The sequence below is a fragment of the Rhinolophus ferrumequinum genome, chromosome 25, assembly GCF_004115265.2.
Source record: "Rhinolophus ferrumequinum isolate MPI-CBG mRhiFer1 chromosome 25, mRhiFer1_v1.p, whole genome shotgun sequence".
NCBI lineage: Eukaryota > Metazoa > Chordata > Mammalia > Chiroptera > Rhinolophidae > Rhinolophus > Rhinolophus ferrumequinum.
In genome coordinates this window covers 14313713-14337574 of record NC_046308.1, presented here as the reverse complement: position 1 = coordinate 14337574, position 23862 = coordinate 14313713, and the positions used below count along the sequence as shown (strand labels likewise).

The 23862-nt window shown below is 45.5% G+C and overlaps 1 protein-coding gene across 12 annotated transcripts in view; it reads left to right on the top strand.

The window, feature by feature from the left end:
• The window catches only part of ACACB (acetyl-CoA carboxylase beta), a 110389-nt gene that overhangs the window by 40177 nt on the left and 46350 nt on the right, over positions 1-23862 (top strand). For all 12 annotated transcript variants that reach the window (XM_033097297.1, XM_033097295.1, XM_033097296.1 and 9 more), the window contains 16 exons: positions 808-917; positions 1134-1215; positions 2507-2605; positions 3615-3724; positions 3842-3952; positions 8299-8508; positions 8807-8977; positions 10850-11011; positions 12442-12605; positions 14470-14620; positions 14711-14814; positions 16442-16523; positions 19045-19190; positions 20383-20533; positions 22009-22143; positions 23701-23847. In XM_033097297.1, the coding sequence (XP_032953188.1) occupies positions 808-917; positions 1134-1215; positions 2507-2605; positions 3615-3724; positions 3842-3952; positions 8299-8508; positions 8807-8977; positions 10850-11011; positions 12442-12605; positions 14470-14620; positions 14711-14814; positions 16442-16523; positions 19045-19190; positions 20383-20533; positions 22009-22143; positions 23701-23847 (2135 nt within the window). The remainder of the gene's footprint in view (positions 1-807; positions 918-1133; positions 1216-2506; positions 2606-3614; positions 3725-3841; positions 3953-8298; positions 8509-8806; positions 8978-10849; positions 11012-12441; positions 12606-14469; positions 14621-14710; positions 14815-16441; positions 16524-19044; positions 19191-20382; positions 20534-22008; positions 22144-23700; positions 23848-23862) is intronic.

The window sequence follows — 23862 nt, the reverse complement described above, 5'->3', positions numbered from 1 at the left end:
TGGGCGGAGGTGGAAGAGAGGACCCTGTCCCCAGTGAGTTTTTTGTGTTTTACGACATATTTCTCCAAGTGGAATTTCTGACTTAAAGAGCATGAATATTTTAAAATCAAAACATTGTATCCTATTCAGCTTTAAAAAGGAAGGAATTGCTGTCACATGCTCTAGGACATTATGTTAAGTGAAAATAAACCCGTCACAAAAAGACAGATACTGTCTGATTCCATCTAGATGAAATCAGAGAGTGAGGTCCAGAGAGTGGTCAAAAGCACAGAGACAGAAAGTAGCATGGTGGCTGCCAGGGGCAGGGGAGGGGGAAACCGGGAGTTGTTTGATGGTACAGAGTTTCAGTTTTGTGAGATGAAAAAGTTCTGGAGATCGGTTTCACAACAGTGTGAATATGCTTATCACTGCTGAACTGTATACTCAATAAATGAGTAAGATGGTCAACTTTATGTTATGCTTTTTTTATCCTGATGAAAAACAAACATTGAATTGTTCAATGGCAAAACAATATTAAGATAAACTTTAAACAGGAATAAAAATACCCACCTCTAATCCCACTATCCTGATCGCTTGCTTCCTTCTTTTTTGTTTGTTCCCTTCCAGGCCTGATCCAGACACACATATATTTTTACATAATTAAAGTCATAGTCAGAGTTTTCTTCTAATTATCACACATCTTTGTCCATTGTTGCCCAAGAATTGTCACGGTTATCCTTTCAATGGCCATATACAATTATCTCTTGCAGATTTCCTGCAGTTGACTTTAGTTTCTCTGCTGTTCTTTCCTCTCCCGTTTAACTCCAGAGTACATCAAGATGGCAGATCAGTATGTCCCTGTGCCAGGAGGGCCCAACAATAACAATTATGCCAACGTGGAGCTGATCGTGGACATTGCCAAGAGAATCCCTGTGCAGGTAAGTTGGTTGGGGCGCCCCAGTCTGCCCACGGCGGGTGATGCCTTGAGCTGTGGAGCAGCTTGATTCCACAGTTCAGAAGGGGCAGAGGAGCTGGGTCCTACGAGACCCCAAAATCCAGGGCTGATATGACCCAGCAAAGAAAGAGTTTTCAGTGTATAATGGGAGGCAGGTTCTTAAAGGAAAATCTTTGTTCATGCCTCTCTGTGTTTGCAGGCGGTGTGGGCTGGCTGGGGCCATGCTTCCGAAAACCCCAAACTTCCGGAGCTCCTGTGCAAGCACGACATTGCTTTCTTAGGTAGAGTCTGTCTCCGTCAGATTCGTGGGAATTGGGGCGTTGATAGGACACTCATCTGACCGCTGGGTCAGATTATTCTCTTTCTGGTGCATCCCTGTAAGGTGGGAGTCAGTTTGATATTCCCACCTCACAATTTCATTGTTAGGAGCAAGCGAGACAAGGGGTGGGAGGGCACCTGGGTAGGTTGTCCAGCCTGGGGAAATGGGAGCTATCACCATGGTTACCACAACGGAATGATGCTGGGGCAAGCAGACCTCTGCTTGTGTTCCTGTTGGTACTGAGGTACCAGCCATGTTCAGATTTATTGCTAGGTTTGCAGCTCACATTTCTGATAAGGCCACAGTTTTCCTTGGGCTGTTCTTAGGCCTTTGGAATGCATTAACCACTTGAGACCAGAGCCCTTCATTTCTACTACTTATTAGGTAAAATGATACTTATTATTTATGATATCGGTTTGTTTCGGGATTTGAACTTACATTTGTATACTTTGTGCAGTTACATCATCTGACATCGTTGCATGGTTTAGGCCCTAAACTTTAGGGGAATCGTTTACCATCCATAATAAATCCTTACCTCTGGGCCCACGGCACAGACTTGTGTATGAAATAGCTCAGTGCAGACAACACCTGATATTCCAAGGATCGACCTGGTGACACATGCCTGCTGATTTTTCTGACCTGTTTTTTCTGTCCACGGTCATTGATTGGCTGTCACACGGGACTCTTCCTTATCCTTTAGTTTTAGCTCCTCTGGAGGTTGGTGATCCAGCCCACAAGCTGGCAAACTGTAGTCCATAGGCCCAATCTGGCCTGCTGCCTACTTTTGTAAATAAAGTTTTGTTGACACATGGCCCCCCTGCTCACTTATGTATTGCCAAAGTCTGTGTTTGCCCAACGCTAGCAAAGTTTAGTATTTGTGACAGAGACCAGCAGGCCCACAAAGCTGAAAATATTTCCTATCTGGCTCATTATAGGAAAGCTCGGTTCACCCATGGTCTAGTTTTGTGAGGTGCTAGCTTGCCCCCTCAGTTTAGTTTTTTGCTTTCTCCCGAAAGTGAATTTTCTGTATGCTGCATAGCTTAGGTTGTAACTCAGCCCAGGTTTGCAATCCACATGTGTTAAGAGTTAACTGATGAAGTAACAGACTAACAGATTTTTTCCTTCCCTGACTTGATGTTAAAATCCTTGAGAGCTAGGACTTGAATACATTCACTGTGCACTTGGTCGGCACTCGGCTGTGAGGGTCTTGTGTCTGACTCATTCTGCCTTCCCCCTTGTCCCTGATCCCTCAGGCCCTCCCAGCGAGGCCATGTGGGCCCTGGGAGATAAGATCGCCTCCACCATCGTGGCCCAGACGCTGCAGATTCCCACGCTGCCCTGGAGTGGAAGCGGTAAGGGACCCAAGCTTCACTTTGGGGGACTCCTTGGCCCAGTCTTGCTAATATGAGCCAAGGGGGTGACAGGAATGTGCTTTTTTTTTATTCCTTCACTTACAAATTTTAAATTATTAAACAAGTGGTATAATTTCATTGTAGACAACTTAGAAAATATGGGAAGTACAAAAAAGAAATAGAACTCATCCATAATCCTATAACCTGGTATTGAGCATTTGTTGCATTTTAAGTATCTATCTACCTTTCCAGCCTTTCTTCTAAGCACATCCTTTAAAAAACCAGAGATCTTCATATTTACTAGTTTGGGACTAATTTTTTCTCATGAATCTTTCAATGTCAATAAATACACTTTATAACGTTTGAAATGCCTGAATAGGATTGTAATCATACAGATGTACCACGAGTAACAGTCCTCTCTAGTTTTACATTTAGGTTGTTTCTAGTTTATTTGGTTCTAATTTAAAAAAATATTAGAAAGAATGGAGTCTTAATCATCTTATAGCTAAATCTCTATGTCCATTTTAATCATTTCCTTATGATAAATTCCTCAAAGTAGAATTTCTAGGTAATATTAAAAAATAAACAAGAAAAAGTCTCGGGAGTTTCCTATTCAATTTGATTTTTTTTCTCTAGAGATTGAGTTTTAAATTTGGAATGAAAAGGTTGTTTTTTTTTTTTTAATATATCTTCCCAAGGTATTAGAAAGGAATGATTCGTATATAAATGACTCCATGGGGTAGAACTGGGATATTTTTGGATTCAGGTTTCTATGGTTCTTATAGACTCAGTCTAAATTTCTTAAACTTGATTTCTCATTCAGGTTGGAGTCAGTCCTTAAGAAAATTAAAAACCATTAATTAATTAAGATAAAGGACCATGTCTGTATTCTTCTGTTGGTCCAGAGGCCAGGTCTAGAGTGGCTTTGGTGAGGACAAGCCCTGTGGTATCTGTGTTATGTGTGTCTCTGTCCTCCTTGGAGAATTTATTTTTCTTTGTGACTCTACAGGTCTGACGGTGGAGTGGGCAGAAGATAGCCTGCAGCATGGAAAAAGAATCAGTGTCCCGGAAGATGTTTACAACCAGGGTTGTGTGAAGGATATAGATGAGGGCTTAGAGGTAAATGCAGAGCGGAGGGGGAGGAGGGGTGCCAAGGGCCCGGAAACTTCTCACTGTCTTGGTAGTGGTGGAAACTGTCTAACCTCTAAAGAGGTCTGTTTGTCCTTTGCCTTCCAGGCGGCAGAAAAAATTGGTTTTCCGTTGATGATCAAAGCTTCTGAAGGCGGTGGAGGGAAAGGAATCCGGAAAGCAGAGAGTGCTGAGGATTTCCCAATCCTTTTCAGACAAGTGAGCTGTTCTTGCTGCGTTTTTTTCTGTATGTCTCTGGGCATTGTCTTTATGCAGTTGTTGGCCACCAGATTCTTTCCATTAGCATGATTCTGTCACGATTGAGAGGACATTTGTGGGAGCTGGAATATTGCTGTGCTGTGTTTTGAAGCAAATGTGTACATTTCACTCGCAGAAGTCCATGGTTTGTGTTCATCGGTGTACCATTGCCTTAGATGTTCAAGTCTATGAATCAGCGTGTCTATAAATGGTTTCAGAGATACAGGGTCAGAATATCTGTTTGTGACTACATTTGTCTATTGAGAGACGGGATATTTTGTAAATGTTGGTGGTCTTGGTATTTTTAACATTTCTGGATGATCCCTTTTCATTGTAGGAACTAAACAGTTGACTCTTTGAACAACAAGGGTTTGAACTGCGTGGGTTCACTTATACGTGGATATTTTTCTCTTCCATAAATAGGTTTTGAAAAATTTTGGAGATTTGCAACAATTTGAAAAAACTCACGGACGAACTCTATAACCTAGAACTATCAAAAAAAATTAAGAAAAAGTATGTCACGGATGCGTAAAATATTTGTAGATACTAGTCCACTTTATCTTTTACTACCATAAAATATACACATATATGTGTTAATCGACCGTTTATGTTATCAGTAAGGCTCCTGGTCAACAGGAAGCTATTAGTAGTTAAGTTTTTGGGGAGTCACAAGTTATAGGAAGATTCTCAAGTGCATAGGCCGTTGGTACCCATAATCCCCGAGTTGTTCCAGGGTCAACTGTAATTGTATATTTACTTCAAAAAAAAATTTTTTTTTATTGGGGAATACTGGGGAACCGTGTTTCTCCAGGGCCCATCAGCTCCAAGTCGTTGTCCTTCAATCTAGTTGTGGAGGGCACAGCTCAGCTCCAAGTCCAGTCGCCGTTTTCAATCTTTAATTGCAGGGGGCACAGCCCACCATCCCATGTAGGAATTGAACCAGCAACCTTGTTGTTAAGAGCGCACACTCTAACCAACTGAGCCATCTGGCTGCCCCATATACTTACTTATTTGTAGCTGGTTTTCCACTTTTAAAACATTATGCCAATTACTGGCAGTGTTTTAAAAAAAATTGATGCTGACAATTTCTCAGTCTTTTTTTTTTTTAAAGATTTTATTGGGGAAGGGGAACAGCACTTTATTGGGGAACAGTGTGTACTTCTGGGACTTTTTCCAAGTCAAGTTGTTGTCCTTTCAATCTTAGTGTGAAGGGCACAGCTCAGCTCCAGGTTGAGTTGCCCTTGTTAGTTGCAGGGGGCATATAGCCCACCATCCCTTGCAGGAGTCAAGGAGTTGAACCGGCAACCTTGTGGTTGAGAGCCCACTGGTCCATGTGGGAATCAAACCGGCAGCCTTTGGTGTTAGGAGCACGGAGCTCCAACCACCTGAGCCACCTGGCCGGCCCATGTTGCGAACTGCACGACACAAGCCGTGGGAAGATGAGGGAGGCGTCAAGGGTTAAACTATAACAAAGAGACAGAGACTCAAATACAGTTAAATCACAGAGGACCAAGGAACTTGCAGCCTTAAGAGACTGGAGCACCGAATAGGGTCGACTGGAGTATTTATTGATTACAAGCAAAGGAATCACATTATTTTAGGCACAACCTGTGAAACTCTTGCAAAATTTAAAAAATACTTTTTGAGTCCAATTGTAGGTCCCACAGCAACCGAAGCATATAATCCCATGATATCTAAGGTGTGGTATGCACATCCCGGAGGGGAGAAGGTCTCTCGTGATGAGCCATTCCATGAGTGTGAGCAGTAAAGAGCGAGATTTTATCACTTTAATGGATCTCTCTCACAATTATGTGAGAGGGAGCAGCAAGAGTCAGCAGCTGCTTTTCTCAAGCAAGGGGGAAGAGAGACAAGGCTCCTTTCCATTTATTTTACAACAGCTCATCAGGGGTCTCAACAGGGTCCCGTATGGCTTGAGCTGTTCCTTCCATAAGGAATCTTACTTGTCTTTGACTGCGAACCCTTCTCTTTGGAGACCAGGCGGAGGGACACGAGTCCTAAAACTCTAATCCCAAAGAGGCACAGTTCCACAATCCTTCCTTTCTTAGGGAAAGGCAGGAGGGGACAAACGGTTAGGCTACTGTGCGACCACCACAGGCCCATTCTTAACCCAACTATTTTAATAGTTCTAGGTTTTCTTCTAGACCTTGTTCATGTGTATATTTTAAAGAGTTGTATTTGGTTTATGCAATATTTTGTTCTACATTTTAAAAATTCTAAGTTGTAGATCATGAAGATTTTTACCATGTTATTCCAGTCCTGACAATTATTTTGATGATTGTACAATATTCGCTATGCAGCTGTAATCTTATTGATCAAAGTTTCCTTTTTTTGGTAAATGTTAAGCTTGTTTCCATTTTCAGTATTACAAATAACTCTGCTATAGTATAATATGGTATTTAATACTTAGCTTCTTTTTCCTTGTTTTGAATGATTTTCTTGGGTAAAGACCATGGTGGGAGAAGCATGTACTTATAAATACACATCAGAAAATTGCTTTCTAAAAAGATTTACCAATTTTACAGCTGTGAGCAATATGTGAGTGTTATAGAAAGTAGTGGTTTCCCTACCATGTGTCTCCATTGGGGGGTATAGGTTTGGGGAGTATTATTTGGGAAGAATTTATATTTTCACGAAAGTTACAAGAGTAGTACCGACTCCCATCTTCCCATCGCCTAGTTTTCTCATTGTTAACATCTTCTGTAACTCTGCCATGTTTGTCACAATTGAAAGGGTAACAGTATGTTTATATTAAGTAGACTCCAGGCACGATTCAGATCTTACCAGTTTGTCCTGGATCCCACTTTGCGCTTAGGGGTTGTATGGGTTTTAAAGCTTTTTTCTTTCTTTTTTTAAAAATAGACTTTACTTTTTAGAGCAGTTTCTAATTCACAGTAAAATTGAGGGGAGGCATAGTAGGTCCTTAAATAACATGGTTTTTCCTTCAACATTGTTTCGTTAAGTTATGACAACGAGATGCTGTAGGAACTTAATTCTTGTCCTTACAAACTAGCCTATGGTAAAACTGATTTTGTGTCATTTTGCTTCAAGTCACAGAACCTGTTGATGACGTTGCGAGACAACTTACATGCAGAGTTCCCATAGACCCTGCCTGACACATGCATGACCTTCCAGAAGCTTTTCTTCTTTTAATTCCATGAGTGTAATATAAAAATGTTCTCAATGTGAAAATTCAAATACTTCAGTGATAAGAACAAAAAAGGAACATTTTCTTTTCACTCTCACCTCCCAACCCTTACCCCCTTCTTAGACGTAAGCACTGTTAGCAGTTGGCTTTCTCTCCAGCATTTTTCCTGTATAGTCTTTTACGTAGACATTCATACAATTCGGTTTTAATATTTTCCACATTAGTGGGATCATCCCACATATTATTGCAACCTGATTTTAAAAAAAAATTTCCCTAGAAATCATTCTGTGTGAACACGTCCTTTTACATCATCTTTCTTTAAGAATCTCTAGATGACATCTCTGTACGACAGTGCCTTTCAGCCATTAAAAGGATGGAGTCTGTCTGTAGGTTCCACCGTAGAGAACTGGCTGAGTAAGTAGATTGAGCAGGAGGAAAAGAAAGCTACAGAGAAATGCGCTTTGGTTCTATTTTTGTTTAAAGAAACATTCTTTGTGCGTGTTACGGAATGTATAGCAGAAAACCAGTTTGTACACCGAGCTCTTAACAGCATATTAACTCTTAACCAGTTAACTCTCAACTACGTTAACTCTTTTTAAAAATTATTTATGTATTGTTTTCAGTTACAGTTGACGTTCAGTATAATTTTAGATTAGTTTCAGGTGTATGCATAGTGGTTAGCCATTTATATAATTTATGAAGAGATCCCCTCCCTCCCTCGATTAGTCTGGTACCCGCCTGGCACTATACATATTAGTTATTGCAACATTATTGAGTATATTGCCTATGCTTTACTTTATATCCCCGTGACTATTTTGTAACTACCAGTTTGTACTTCTTAATCCCTTCACCTTTTTCATCTATGTTAACTCTTAAACTTGTAACCAGTTTGTACTCAACTCTTCACAGCACATTCATTATCTTTAGGAGATGAGATTATGGGGAAATTTCACTTTCTATGTTACGTATTCTCACTGTTGGATTTAAAACAAAAAGAATGTAATGTCTTGGAGAGAGGTAAAACAAAACTAAAAGATCATGGACATCACTGCCATTGTTTCTCCCTTCGGAGAACTTCCTGTGCCAGCCCTGGTCCCCAGGCAGGGAAGAGACAGTCACTCTGCCTCTCCCCTCACCCCAGGTGCAGAGCGAGATCCCGGGCTCCCCCATTTTTCTCATGAAGCTGGCCCAGCACGCCCGTCACCTAGAGGTCCAGATCCTTGCCGACCAGTATGGGAACGCCGTGTCCCTGTTTGGGCGAGACTGCTCCATCCAGCGGCGGCACCAGAAAATCATCGAGGAGGCACCTGCCACCATCGCCACACCAGCTGTGTTCGAGTTCATGGAGCAGGTGGGCTCTGCAGAGCCAGGTTGGGGGCAACTGCAGGGGTAGCTGTGTCAGCTCAGAGCCAACAAGAACTTGCTATGGTCCATGTTGCCAAAGTGGGGTGGGTGCCCAAGGAGAGGTGGGGTTCCATCATGGAGATGACTTCAGGCTGGCATGGGTTTATTGAACATGATTTATGTGGTCGCAAAGTAAGTGACACAAAGCAAGTCCTTAGTCTGCATTTGATGGGGGAACTAATAAGCCACTATTAAAACTACCCAAGAAAACCACTGGGAACCCCTTGTTCTCTGTTTCTTTGCAGTGTGCTGTCCTCCTGGCCAAGACCGTGGGCTACGTGAGTGCAGGGACAGTTGAATATCTCTACAGCCAGGATGGCAGCTTCCACTTCTTGGAGCTGAATCCCCGTCTGCAGGTGGAACACCCCTGCACAGAAATGATTGCTGATGTCAACCTGCCGGCCGCTCAGCTTCAGGTGAAGAAACGGGCTCCAAGCCCTCGGTGTTCTTCTGCCCAGGGTGGGGTCCCCCGTCCTACTCAGATTATACCTTTCTGCCCTTCTTGGCTGGCTGTCTCTGGGAGAATGACTGCTGTGATATATGAGTAGCACTGAGAACCATGCAGGCAAAGAACCTTCCGTGACGTGGTTTTTCACCTTTGAGAAACTAGACAAAGCCATGGGCCTTCTCCCTGGTGAAATACATTTTATTCAATTTCAGGGCATTCATGGATCCCTTATATCCATTCATAGACCCAGAGAAGTATTTATCAACCGTTTTTTCATTATCGCTCCCCTAAGAAGCCTTTTTAGACATTTCCCCCCCTAATTTCTCCCCCATAACATTTTACTATCATAGATATACTGTATATCTCTTTGGATACAGTACATATAGCTGTGCTTTATACATACAAAGAATAATATTTTTTTCCCCAAAGAGTTAAATATTTGTTCCCCTTGGGGGTAGTTTCACCCCCATTGAGAACTTGTGACCTAATGGTAGGAACTCTTGCATTAATTGGAGCTCAATTTTTTTTTTTTAATTAATGTCTTCTTTCTCCTCCCTTCCTTCATCCACCAGAATTTTTATTGTTTTTTGTTGTTGTTGTTCTATTTTTTTTTAATTTTTTTTTAGTTTTAAAAATTTCAGAAAAGATGCAAGGATAAAACAAGTTAACACCATACCCTGTGCCTAGATCTACCAGTTGTTAGCATCTCGCCACATTTGCTTTCAACTAATGTATTTGTCTAATTTTTTTTTTTTTGGTCCAACGTTTTGAGACATTTTGACTTGAACTGTCATGCCACTTTGCCTCTAAATACTTCAGTATGAGGACCTCCTGAGAACAAGGGCATTTTGTTACAGTACCACAATAAAATTACTGCACTCGAGAAATACAGCATTGATACCACCCCATATCTAATATTATCGCCCACATTAAAATTTTCCCAGTTGTCCCCATAAGGTCCCAAATTTGTAGGCTTTTTTTTGTTGTTTTTTTAAATCCAGGATCCAATTCAGGACCACGTATTCCATTTCATTGTCATTTCTCTTTAGCCTCTAATTTGGGACCGTTCCTCAGTCTTATTTTTTTAATTTTTGATGTTGACATTTGTGAAGAGTTCAGGCAGAATGTTTCTCAATTTGGATTTGTCTGATCATTTCTTGCTGGTTAGAGTCTCTTTAAACATTTTGGGTCGAGGATCCCACAAGTGTTGTTGGTTGTGTCCTTCCAGAATCACATAACAAGACACAATGTGTTACATTTGGTCATTTGGCTAAGTGTCTGTCACTGCCTGGTTTTTAGTCATTATTTTAGCTCAGCTTTCCCTGTGTCCTTCACAAAACCTTTCATTCTGCTCACCTTTTATAGCATTAAAATCTGTAACTTTTATTTAACTTTTATTGTCTTGTTATGTGATACTGTTTTACAAATGTTGCTGCTTTTCCTAGTGACACGATTGCTGCGTGGGGACAGAGTCAAGCCTTTTGTCTTTTCCTTTCTTTGCCTCTTCTGCCACTGTATATGAGTATTGTATGCGCGTTAGGCTTTCAGTATATCTGAAATTGTTCACTGTACCTCTACCTCCATCGCATCTAGCACTGTGCTTGGTGTTTAGTGGCCAGGGGTCTCGTGGGACTGGCAGTCATGGGAAGGATTTTTTTAAAAAAAAGATTTTTATTAAAATCTAGCCAACATACAATATCATGTTAGTTTCAGGGGCACACAATAGTTATTCAACATTTATACATCTAAATGTTGAATCACCATGATAAGGCCAGCAGCCATCTGACACCGTACCATGCTATCATTTCTTAAATTATATAAATGGATTTCTTGATTTCAGGTCGCCATGGGCGTGCCACTGCACCGGCTGAAAGATATCCGGCTTCTGTATGGAGAGTCACCGTGGGGGGTGACACCCATTTCTTTTGATTTCCCTTCCAACCCTCCCCTCGTCCGAGGCCACGTTATTGCAGCCAGAATCACCAGTGAAAACCCAGATGAGGCAAGTCATGGGGGAGCCCTGCATTTCTGCCATCTCCAATCTCCGGGTGTGGGGCAGATCCCCAATGTTAGCCTTGGATGAGATTCCCCCAGGCTTCTCGGTTTACAGACAAGGAAACGGAGGTGCAGGAAGGGACACATCACAGTTTATTGACACATTGTGTGTGCCAGGCACAGAGCAGATCCCTTCCTGTGTCTCAATGCTCACTTACACGACAACACTGCCGCTGGGCCTTGTTACCCTGCGTTACAGCTCAAGAGGTTGGGGTAACTTGCTTAACCCCTCAAACCTGGGACCTGCTGAGGTGGTGGCTGAGCACCGCCAGGGGACTCGAAAGGCTACATCTATCTTTGGGACAAGCAGTCAGCCTTGGAATCTGGGTCCTTGGGTTTTTGCTGCACCATAAATGCAGTTTGGCCCTTTGTAAGGTGTCCCTCTGTGACTTGTACTTATTTGTGCCTTAAAAAAACAACCAACCAACCAACTAGCATCTGTCACAGTTCACACGCTTACTAATGATTGGTGGTCACATCATCACCATCATTTACCACAACCTAGTTGTTTTATGATTGCATTCAGGAAACTTGGGGTAAGAGAAGTTTGTTTCTTCCCCCCTCTCCCTTTTAACTAAAGAATTTTAAGCTGTGGCAGCTGTATTCGTTTGGGATCTTTGGCTGCAAAGAACCAACTCTGGTAATGGACAAGCGAAACAGGAATTTTTCAGAAGGATGTTGGTTTGTTTACAGGTGTCTGGGAGGATGGAGGACCCGGTGATGGAGTTCTCAGGCACCTGGAGCTCTCTACCTTTTGCCTCCAGGCACTTCTGCCAAACGAATGCCTCTGTCACTCACATCAAGAGCCCTAATCCCAGAGATAGTGTCCACGTTTGCCCCCTACTCCTTACCAAAATTACACTCAAAACGGGGCAGGCCACCCCTCACCCCAAAGGGAATTAGATGTGTTAGCATCAGCACGGCTGACACTGCATTTCTTTATCTGCTGGGATTTTCATGATGCAGAATTGGGAATCCAGTCCTATTTTATTTAAATTTTTCATTATCGACAATGTCAAGAGTATAAAATCAGAAAGTACGTTCGGCTCCCCCAGTGATAACTGTTTTCCCATATTATGCCTTTACCTCCTTGCCCCAGCCCAACTTGGTTGTTATTTTAATAACTTTTTGAATCAGGTAGAGCGAATAATTATGAATAGTTTTTGTTTTTTAAGTAAAAGTGACATGCATTGGCGTGTTTACAAGGCTGCCCCCGCAGATTCACCTGCACCCCTAATGAGGTATCCATGTTTTATTGATCATACTAAGCTTTCGGTTGTGGCAGGCATTCTTGGGTTTTCCTAGGATTTAATTCTGATGAAACTAGATCTGGAGTAACGATTTCTTCCATTTTGCTTTTTTCTTTCTGGGCTCCAGGGGTTTAAGCCGAGCTCCGGAACAGTCCAGGAACTGAATTTCCGCAGCAGCAAGAATGTGTGGGGTTATTTTAGCGTGGCTGCTAGTGGTGGCTTACATGAGTTTGCTGATTCTCAGTTCGGGCACTGCTTCTCTTGGGGAGAGAACCGGGAAGAGGCCATTTCGTAAGTATCTCCTTCCTTCCCTCCCTTCTTTCTCCCTTTCTCTTTCCCTCCTTCTTTCCTCCACTCCTCTCCTCCTTTTTCCATCCCTTTCTTCCTATAATAAACTAAAAGCTAGCCTGTGGCTGCAGATGTGGTAGCATGTTAGGAGATCAAAGGAGGTGAATCACAGAGCAAACTATGTTTTAAATGCTCAGTACTGAAGTTCAAGAACAAAATCTACTCTCCCGGTATTTGAGATCCATGAAGTAAAATGACCTCACCAAGGTCCTTGCTCTTGAGCTTATTCTAGGTTGAACTTGAAAGAGAGACAAAGAATGTTCAAGATGATTCCAAAAGTTTAAAAGGTGCTGAGAACTAAAACTTTTTAAAGAAAGGTGGATGTGTGGGGGGAACTCCTTTAAATCAAAATCTTATAAGGAGTTTCTGGAGAAACCCACATTGACAAAGGGGCCCTGAATTCTGAAGCACATCTGAAGCTTTCTCCGGCCTTGACCTGGGCGCAGAAAGCTCAAAACCAGTTCACTTTGTAATTCAGCATTCTTGTGTGGGTAAATAATTGTCCTTTAATGTGAAAAATCCCAAAGGTATTGTGGACATTTCATTTAAAAAGCATTAAAATCTATCTGGCCCTGGGCACTTAGCCATGAATTAAATTGAGTTTGGTGATTTGATGAGCTGGCTTTCTTTGCCAACTTTGAATAATTAATTTTAATCATGCTCAGTAAAATATGGAGACTCTTGGAGCTTAGGGAGGATTTCAGCAAATAAGAATTAATAAGGGGAGGGAGGGAGGTCAGCCGGTCCAGCCCATTCCAAATGAAATGGCCTGTGGCTTGTCCCATGCTGTGAACGAATGACCAGTTGCAACTTCAACAGGATTCAAAGGTAAAAAATTCCGTCTCTTGTTTTTTTATTTTTTATTTTTTACTGTTGTCAGAATCCAGTAGGGGGACCAAGGGTCCAGGTTTTCCTGGCACGGTGGGATTTCTCAGTGCTAAAACTGGCAAAGTCCTGAGCAGACTGGGACAAGTGGGTCACCAGTGAGTCCCACAACCATAGCCTAGTGACACTCTTACTTGACCTCACTGCATCTTCCTTTTCTCATCCCCCAAATGGAGTGGTTATGGCCACACCTGCTGACAGTATGCAGGTATGGAAGCTCTTCTCTCCCAGGAAGAGAAGCCTTCTTCTCATGCCTCTCCTTTCTCTGGTGCATTTCCCCCAAAACACTCTCCCTGTGACTTCAGAGGGAGTGGAGGTTTCAGCCCTTTGGTCTGGGAGTCCCTGTTTGGTGGCGGGGGAGGCCCCTCTGAGAAATGGGAGGTGGTTACCAGCCAAGTCCATGTGGGCTGCTGACCACTGAGCCCTGGGTGGGGTAACAGTGTTAGCTGTCTGCTGGTGTGTCCCATACACACCGGGCAGAGCTGCTGTGGGGACAGCCAGAGGGTGGCGCCAGCTCTGGGACGCGGCGATTTGAATAGATGCAGCAAGAGAGAGAGGTAGAGTGACTGGAAGTGGTTCATTAGAATCATAGTCACAGTAAATTAATCACGTTCATAGCAGCTGATGTTTATTGATCAGTGTCTGGATGCTTTCTGTGATGGATGTGCTCATTGGAATCCTCAAGCACCTGTGTGAAGTCAGCGTCATTGCCCCATTTTTCCAGATGAGGAAACTGAGGCCCAGGCCGTTAAATCACTGGCCCAGGATTACTTGACTAATAAGTACAGGAGCTCAGATTGACCCAGGCTGTCTGTCTCAGGGCTTTCTTAACTTCTGTGCTGTTCTGCCTCTCTGGGAACTACAGGGAACTCTGGGACTCATATATTAATTGAAAAACAATCTGTGTGCCTTTCCCCTCAAGCAACATGGTGGTGGCTTTGAAGGAACTGTCCATCCGAGGCGACTTCAGGACCACCGTGGAATATCTCATTAAACTCCTGGAGACAGAGAGCTTCCAGAACAACGACATCGACACTGGGTGGTTGGATCACCTCATTGCTCAGAAAGTGCAGGTGGGGTGCATCTCCCCTCTGCATCGCAGAGACCCCCGGCTCCCTGCGGGCTGGCTTCCCAGGAATACTGAAGTGCATAGTCTTTCCTAGGCCGAGAAGCCAGATATCATGCTCGGGGTGGTGTGCGGAGCCTTGAACGTGGCTGATGCAATGTTCAGAACCTGCATGACGGATTTCTTACACTCGCTGGAAAGGTAGGGCGCGAGGGTAATTCTTTTCCCCTTTTAGTGGCAAGTAAGGCCGAACATGTTTTATTTGGGAGCAGATCACTCACCAAGCGATTCGTGAGCCCCTCCTACGTGCTTGCCTCTGAAATTCCTCGGAGAAACCTGGGCTGCCCGGGAAGAGGCCAGGGGACAGGATTCTCAAGGCCAAGGCAGTAGGCAGCATGTTACCAGGGATCGGACGTTGTACCTGGGCTCTTTGTCTTCTTGAAGGAAAGAATGCAGTCAGGAGACGGAGTTTGTACAGCACAGGACAGCAAGACGTTTATTAGTAAAAGCGAGTACACTGAGACGGAGCGGGCTGACCCAAGAGAGGGAAGCAGCCTCTCCTTACGTTGTGGGAGGGTTTTTATCTCTGGGTAGAATCGTTTCCCCCTCTTTTCCTCCAGTATCTCTCATTCTCCCAGCTGGCATGCCTCGTCCTCTCTTCTCGCTCCCAAGCTTGTCTGAGCTCATTACAGTCTGAGCTCATGACCCTGAGAAGCAGGGTCTATAATCTGGGAAGCGGATGTATTCCCATCCCTCTCGGCGCTTTTCCTTCTTCTTTAGGGGCATGTGTGAGCCCGCTGTCCTACTGAGCTAGGTGTTTTGTGCCCACCTTGGTTTGTGGTATCTGTGCCCTAAGTAGGAGCAGCTGCAAGGGGCCTCCTGACGAGGCTGATTCCCTCCGTCTCCTACTCATTTCTACCTTTCTACCTACCCTATCAAACACACAGTCGTGTTTTCTTCATGCTGCCCTGTGTCAGGTACGTCAGCATAGTCAGGAGTTCAGTCATAGGATATGGATTTGGGAAGCAAAGCGGTTCGTAGGTTACCTTTACAAATGGGTCTTTCCCAGACCCTCACCTGAAGCCGAAGGTGCCTAGTGCAATGGACCAGCATGGAAGTGGCCAGGTGCTCACTGCTAGGATGGGCCAGGCTTTCTCAGCCTCAGCACCACTGACATTTTGGGCTGGGTCCTTCCTTGTCATGGGGTGTCCTGTGCAGTGTAGGATGTTAGGCGCGTGCCTGGCCCTGTTCATAGGATCCCTTCTTTCCCCCAGAAGTCACGGTGATCAAGTCTGGAGTGCTGACCATTGCACCATGGGACCTCATGACAATCAGATATGCTTTTAGACGTTGCCAAATGTCCCAGGGGTAGAGGCAAACATCGCCCCCGGTTGAGAATCACTATGAGAGGCAAACGAAACTACCAAAAAGGAAAAAAAAAGAGGAAAGGTTATAGTGCTAGGCTATCGTGCTTTGGAATGGTACTGGAATCACAGTCTGTGAACTGGATTCTTTCATAAGCAGGAAGCAGGATTCCCACACGTGGAAGTTTTCGAGAAGGGGCCATGATGGATGGGGCTTCCTGGAAAGCCCTTTTGCAGTTTTACATCTTTCAGCAAGTGCAGCTTCCTTAAGTCCTGAGGAATGTGAGTTTTCTCAGGATGATCCACGTTTCTTGCCTTTTGTTCAGATTTAGCGTTTTTAGTACAGCCAGTGGTGTTGGTGTTTAGGACAGGCCAAAAGCCAGGGGATGTTGTTAAATCCAGCTGATGGCCACGGAGTTCTCCGTCACTCCCAAGGCTGACCTCAGGTCTGTCTTCTCTTTCAGGGGCCAGGTCCTCCCCGCGGATTCTCTGCGGAATACTGTGGACGTGGAATTAATTTACGGAGGCATCAAGTACATTCTCAAGGTAAAGACCTGCGTTTCTTAGGTGTCTCCAGAACTCTGGAGGCTTGAGGGAGTTTTTATTTCTGTGATGAGCCATCCCTGGAGTGGATTTTCTCATGTTTGGGCCCCAGGACGCCCCATACAGCCCATGATTTTGAAACCCAAACACTTTGGATTTGAGAATTTGTAGGTTTGAGTAGAGCACACAAGGCACGATGGAGCGTGTATTAGTTTCCAGCGGCTCCGTAACCAAGTACCACAAACTGGTGGCTTCAAACAAAGGAAATTTATTCTCTCTCAGGTGTGGTGGCCAGAAGTCCAAAATCAAGGGGTAGGCTGGGCCCTGGTCTCTTCAAAGGCTCCAGGGCAGAGGTGGTCCTCTGCTTTCCTAGTTTCTGGGGGTTGTGGGCATCCTTGGTGGTTTGTAGGCTGTCATTCCCATCTCTGCCTTCAGCTTCGTAGGACCACCTTCTCGCTGTGTGTATCTGTCTTCACACTGTCTTCCTTTGTGCCTGTGTCTCTGGGTCCCTTCTCTAGAAGAGCACCAGTCATATTGGATTTGGGGCTCACTCTAATCCAGTATGACCTCATCATAACTAACTACATCTGCGAAGACCTGATTTCCAAATAAGGTTGCATTCTGAGGTGGCGGGAAGAATGTGAATTTGGGGGGACACTGTCCAACCCGACAGTGTGTGAGCAGGACCATTGCTGAGCTGGCATCGTGTCTGAGTCCATTGCTGAGGACCGTGAAGCTGGCTCTGTCCTGTGTCTCCACACCAAGAACAGTGTGTGGGATTCTGGCCTCTTCCTGTGCCACCTCTGCTGTACTTGGTGCCTACTCAGGGCTGTTCTCCTCTGGTGGAAATATTCACTTACCCTTCCTGGGCTATCCAACGTCAATTCAGCAGAGAGTGTCAGAGAGTCTCTGAGAGGTGGGCACAGAGTGTGGTGCCAGGTCCAACTTGGAGTGACGGGGGGGACAAAATGTCCCCAGGAAGCCGAAGCCTTCCTGGCCCTTCCTAGCCTCACATTCTGGGGAGGGAAAAGAAAACGGAGTTCACGTTGGCTATGGAGGCAGAATTTTTATTTTCTTTTACTTTATTTTTAATATTGCCGAGCACATGTTGAACTTCCAACTTTGAAGATTTTTTTTTTTAGGTTTCATTCAGACAGAACGAGTGTATTATCCATGGGAGCGTGCTACAAAACCACTTCTTCCCGTTTGCCTCCGATGTTTCCTGGCTACCTTTGGGGGCCTGGGTCCCCCCCCAACTCAATTTTAAATGTGGCACGTGCTCATTGTAGAAAACTTCAAAATTTCAAACATGCGTAAAAACCATCAGAAAAACAGATCCAGCATGCGCCAACCCCTGGAGGCAATCCCTGTGAACATTTTAGCAGATCTCATTTCAGTGATTTGTTTTTTCCCCCTTATGCATTGAGTTTACAAAGTTGACGCCATGGTGCACATACATTTTTACTGTGCTTTGATATTCTCATGACATAAAGTTTCCCCGCAGTTTTAACAGGGTTTCTTCAACATCAGTATGGTATCTGCAGCACTGTCCAATTGAAATGTCCATAGGGATGGAAATATTCTAGATCTCTGAAGTCCAGTATGCGCCACCTGTGGCTCTTGACCGCTTGAAGGGTGGCAAGTGTAACCGAGGAATTGAATTTTGTATTTCATTTCATTTTAATTAATTTACATTTAAATACCGTGAGTGGGTAGGGGCTAGTGTATTCGACCGTACAGGTCTAGAGTCTTTCATTGCAAGGTTGTCATAGTTTCGTCCTAAGTTTTGGTATTGCCATAAATCATATTGCTGTTACCATATTGCTGTTAAGTTTTGCGGTTATCGTTAATAATATTGCAATAAACATTCCTATCTTTCTTGCTCTCTTTTATCTCAAAATGTGCATTTTAGAAGTCAAGGGCTCTTTAGGGTCTTTGTTTTCTGAAAGAGAACACGCACACTGAGCTGAGGGCCAGATGGGGCCAGTATGTCAGATTGAAAGGCAGAGCTGAAGCCAGGCCCTGGCCACCTGTGCCTCTCTTGAGTGTCCCAAATGTCTTGTGTGGCCCTGGGCAGAGCCACATCTGGGCGCGCAGAGCCCTAGTCCACATCCAGGTCACTGGTGGAACCTCCAGGGCTGCCTCGTCCAGAGTAAGTTCCCCTCTCCCTGCTCCCCAGGGTGGCCCTGCTAAGGGCTGACGCTTGGAGGCAGGAATCAGGAGTCAGAAGGAAGCCCCCAACCCCTGAAGGCACATAGTTGGTGAGAGATGGCCCAACAGGACTGCGCCTGTGGCCAGCAACCATTAGCCTGCCCACGGGGTCGATGTGGCGTGCGGACTCCGGGCTCTCTCCCCCTCAGCTACTCCCTTGCGGTGACTGAGGGCTGGGACTAGATAGGCAAGGTTTCCACCCTGGCACTCCCACCGTGGACACCAGCGCAGTCGGGGGGTCACGGTGCTCCCGGGGCACAGGGACAAGCAGGCATCCTGCATTCAGGTGGTAACATTGGACCTGTCCCCATAGGTGGCTCGGCAGTCTTTGACCATGTTCGTCCTTATCATGAATGGCTGTCACATCGAGATTGATGCCCACCGGCTGAACGATGGTGGGCTTCTACTGTCGTATGATGGCAACAGCTACACGACCTACATGAAAGAAGAGGTCGACAGGTATGTGGGGTCCTGCCGTGGGCTGGGCCGGAGCCCACTCTCTCCAGTGGGGTTGAAAATACGAAGCTAGCCCATGTGCAGCCCAGGGATCTTCGCTAAAGTACGTTCTCCAGTAAATTCTGGGGCCCATTGAGAGAGGTTAATCTGTTGGTTGGAATTCCATGCTAGCGGCAGACACATATGGGTGGTGCCCAGGAGGCCCTCTTCTAGTAACGAGGGAGGATTCAGGGTGGAGTGAGAATGTGATTCTGATCTCCAGGCCTGCAGGGCGTGTGACGAGGGGCCAGCTGCTCCGTGTCTGAGCGCCAGCGTCCACAGCCACCTCGGCACAGGCTTGGAGGAGATGTGGCCAGCCAGTAGGGCCGTGGCTGGATATTGAACCTCTACTTGTACCAGGCACCGGGCTAGCTGCTAGGATAGAATCATGGTCAAGACTCATAGAGCCTGTTGGGGAAGACGACACATCGATCGAGCGGACATTGGCAGGAAATGTCACTGTGCATCCAGATGGGTGACATACAGGATGCCTGGAAACACCTAGCACTGGGGCATCATATTAGGTAGACCCAGAGACCCTCCTGCTCTAGCATGGCTGACCACACTGAGCTCACACGATGAAATGCTGACCACCCTGTGAGCCGGCAGCACACACCCCGGCCCAGGAGAGTAAGGCGGCCGTGGGCGTGGGGTACCAGAAGCCCCAGGCCTGAAAAAGCTCCAGTTCGAGTGGAGTGTCCCTTCCCATTTCTCAGTGGAAGAAGGTGAACTAGATTCATTCCAGAGCAATGTTTTATTCCTTCTTTTTAACCATGTACTGCCAATAAGAGTGAAGATTTATTGTAGGCTCCACCCATGGAGCGTGCTCTTTGCCCAGTTCACTTATAAGGTGAAGATTTGAAGTCGGTCAGTATTTACTGAAGACTATTTAGTGATTGCTTTCTCCGTGCAGGTTGGAATTAATGTCAGTAAAAATTCGGTCTGCAAAGGTTCCCACCCTTTGCTCCCCTAACTCCAGTATATCTGCAGTGACTGTCAAATGCCACCATTTGGGAAAGTGGAGTCCGCAAACCACACACGGGGTGACACTCGTGGCTGCCTTCAGGAAGGGAAAATACTGTAGAACTCCTGACTCGGGCACGCTGGGTCGATGGTCTTCCCTAACCCCCCCATGCCCTTTCCTCCTCTCTCCCAGTTACCGGATTACCATCGGCAACAAGACGTGTGTATTTGAGAAGGAGAATGACCCCACAGTCCTGAGGTCCCCGTCGGCTGGGAAGCTGACTCAGTACACGGTGGAGGACGGCGGCCACGTGGAGGCTGGAGGCAGCTACGCTGAGATGGAGGTAAGCACAGCAGACCCTGGGGGTCAGCCCGGCCTCCCTTATACCCCTGCTCCCCAAGGGAGGCCCGTCCGGCGTGGCTTCTGCAAACGGGCCTTCCTTCTCCCCTGGGCCTGAGAGAGTCAGTGTCTGGGGTGCAGCTCAGATTTTCTACAGTATCGAAAGGGAAAACCTCAAGAATGCACACCTCTGCAGAAATGGGTAAGAGCTGATTAATAATTAGGACGGTGACGATAAAAAAGTCTTAAGCCAACACTTGCAAAGCACTTACCGCTTGACAACCACTGTTCTAGGCATTTTACTTTAATTACCTTCTTTAATCTTACCAGCCATCATAGGAGATGGGCACACATTTAAACCCTGTTTTCGCACATGAGGAAACGGAGCACAGGCAGGCTAAGGCTCTCACTTGCCGTCACGTGTAGCCAGGATTCAAACCTGGCCGCCATTCCTTGCTCCAAGGAAAATAATAATGATAATGCCTGAAGCTATAGTAACAGGAAGCGCTAAGGCTTCGTGGTCTCCTGCCTTGTGCCAGGTGCTTCGTCCTGCTGAGTCCTTCTCAGAGCCCAATTATTATTCCCCATGTCGTTATTCCCCATTTTATTAATGTAAGAGGAGAGACTGGCTCAGAGAGGGAAGACACTTGATGGAGGTCACACAGTGATGAGTGAGGTGCTGGGGCTACAGCCCAAGCTTGGGTACCCGAGCTGTGAACTGCTGAGCACAAGGAGCCCAGAGCTGAATGTCTGTAGCCCACACCACAGTGGCAGCACTCATCATGTCTGAACCTCTGGGCCCTGCAGAGAGGCCCGTGTAAAGGGCCTGGTGACTGACGACTGCGAGCACGTTCTTCATTTCACACAGGATTCCCCAAAGCGTTTTCTTGCTGCCTTTAGAAAAGGAGCAGATCACAAAATGCATCACATTTTAGGAAAGTGTATATACCGTGTTTCCCTGAAAATAAGACCGAGCCGGACCATCAGCTCTAATGCGTCTTTTGAAGCAAAAATTAATATAAGACCCAGTCTTATTTTTAATATAAGACCAGATATAATATAATGTAATACTGGGTCTTATGTTAATTTTTGCCCCAAAAGACGCATTAGAGCTGATGGTCTGGCTAGGTCTTATTTTCGGGGAAACACGGTATTAATCACCCTACATAATATGATTTAACTGTATTTCTAAGAGAGAGGCTTTACTGTCAAAGATCAGTTTCCATGTCTGTAAAATGGGCACATAAACACTTCTGAGCTGGTTTTGCCAGTGGAGGTGATTCATAACCTGGCACACAGCAGGCTTCTGGTAACTGCTAGTTCCCTCTGTCCTTTCCACTTAAACTCTGCCCAGGGAGTCATTCTATTTAAATGATGCAGGCCCTGCTCCAGAGTTACTAGTTGTGGGTAACTCCAGGTGTCACATACACAGACCGGTGCAGGTGGGCGCTGTCTTTATTTCTTCTTTCTGCAAAACAGGTAATGAAGATGATCATGGCCTTGAACGTGCAGGAAAGTGGCCGGGTGAAGTACATCAAGAGGCCGGGGGCCGTGCTGGAAGTAGGCTGTGTGGTGGCCAGGCTGGAGCTTGATGACCCTTCTAAAGTGCACCCGGTATGTAGCACCCAGAACGGCCACCCAGGCTGGCTCAGGTGTGCTCATGGCCTCCCTCTACCTGTTCAGTGACCCCGCCCGACTGGAGTCTCCGGTTCTCCTGCCCCCACGTGCCCCCAGCAGCCAGTGTGATGGATGCAGAAACATGCCCTCCTTTGCTCGGATCCCTCCCAGCGGCTCTCCATCCTGCTTCGAATGAAACCCAAGTTCTTCTGATGACCAGATGAGCTGTCCCCACTTTCTTCTCCAGCTTTTTCCTCTCTCCCTCACTTAATTGGACACGCCAGACCCCTCCACCTGGGGCCCCGCTCCCTCTGTCTGGAAAGACCTTCCCCCAGATGTTTGCAGGGCTCACTCTCTCACCTCCCATGAGGTTTTACTCAGATTTTCTTGGGGTATAGTGAGTACTGAGAAAAAAACAGGTCTTGTTGATGACTGCTTAAGTAAGCCACGCCTAGGGAGGTCGCTCACCGTTTATGCATGTGTTGTTCTTTTCTCTACAATTTTATTAGTACATATGCCCAGGAAAAACGCTAGAAACACATTTAAAAAAAAATCGAATTGTTTCTTTTCTCCAGACTGTTCTATTAGTTTCATTATGTTTTTTTTCCCTTCTCATTCTTTTTATTACTCTCTTTAGCTGGTTCCCAAAGCTAGTAATAGACTGAGCCTTTTTAGATCACTGGGAAGGTCATTGTGCCTGCAGTGTGATTGGGCAAACATTTCCCAGGCTAGGTCTGTGAGACAGGGCGTGGCCACCAGTCCCTACAGGCTCCTGTTTGCCTGCAGGATAAGCCCTTGTAATTCAGCTGGGTAAGTCCAGTAAGGGAGACTGCCCTTGGCCCCTGGCTGTGGAAGCCCCATGGAGAAGCTGGCATCAGACTGTGGAGAAGGAAACCCTCCAGTTAGCTGTTCAAGGACTAGAGGAGCCGGCGGGGGTGGGGGTGGGGGTGAGGGCAGGGATCTGAGGGTGCCAGGCCAACAGAACAGATGTCCCAAACCTCCTGGGTGCCAGTGCTCACACACAGTAGGTGTTCAATGGGTGTATAGAATGAATTCATAGATGAATGGGCACGTTAAGTCCATGTTTGCCCCTCTGAGTTTTTTTATGGTTTGGTCCTCTAAGGCTAAATGTTTATGATTTAAAAAAATCAAATACATTCATATGAGGGTTTCATAAATTTTCATCCAGCTGGGTGTTTATCTTTGGGACTGAAGAGAGACTGAAAATAAATAGAGAAAATAAGGAGATAATCTTGGTTAAAAAGCAAAGCAAAACAAACAAAGAAAGTCGAACCCCCTCCAAAATTATTTGGCGGATGGGAAATTAATTTACTGTGACATTTGTAAAGGGGAAGAGTTGGAAAACCTGCATGGGTTGTGAGTTGAGCAATTTTAACTTTCAGATGCAATGTTTTCTTCTGTTCCCCCCACCCCCGGCTTCATCCTAAGTGTATTGCGCATATTGCCTGTTGGTAGATCTGACTCCACCCTTGACTTGTCTCATTGGGGAGGCCATGGTGTCCTTGACTTCTGCTTCTTGTTGTGTCTTGTCAGGCCGAGCCGTTCACAGGAGAGCTCCCTCCCCAGCAAACTCTGCCTATCATGGGAGAGAAACTACACCAGGTCTTCCACAACGTCCTGGAAAACCTGACTAACATCATGAATGGCTACTGTCTGCCGGAGCCTATTTTTAGCATAAAAGTAGGTCACGTGTGA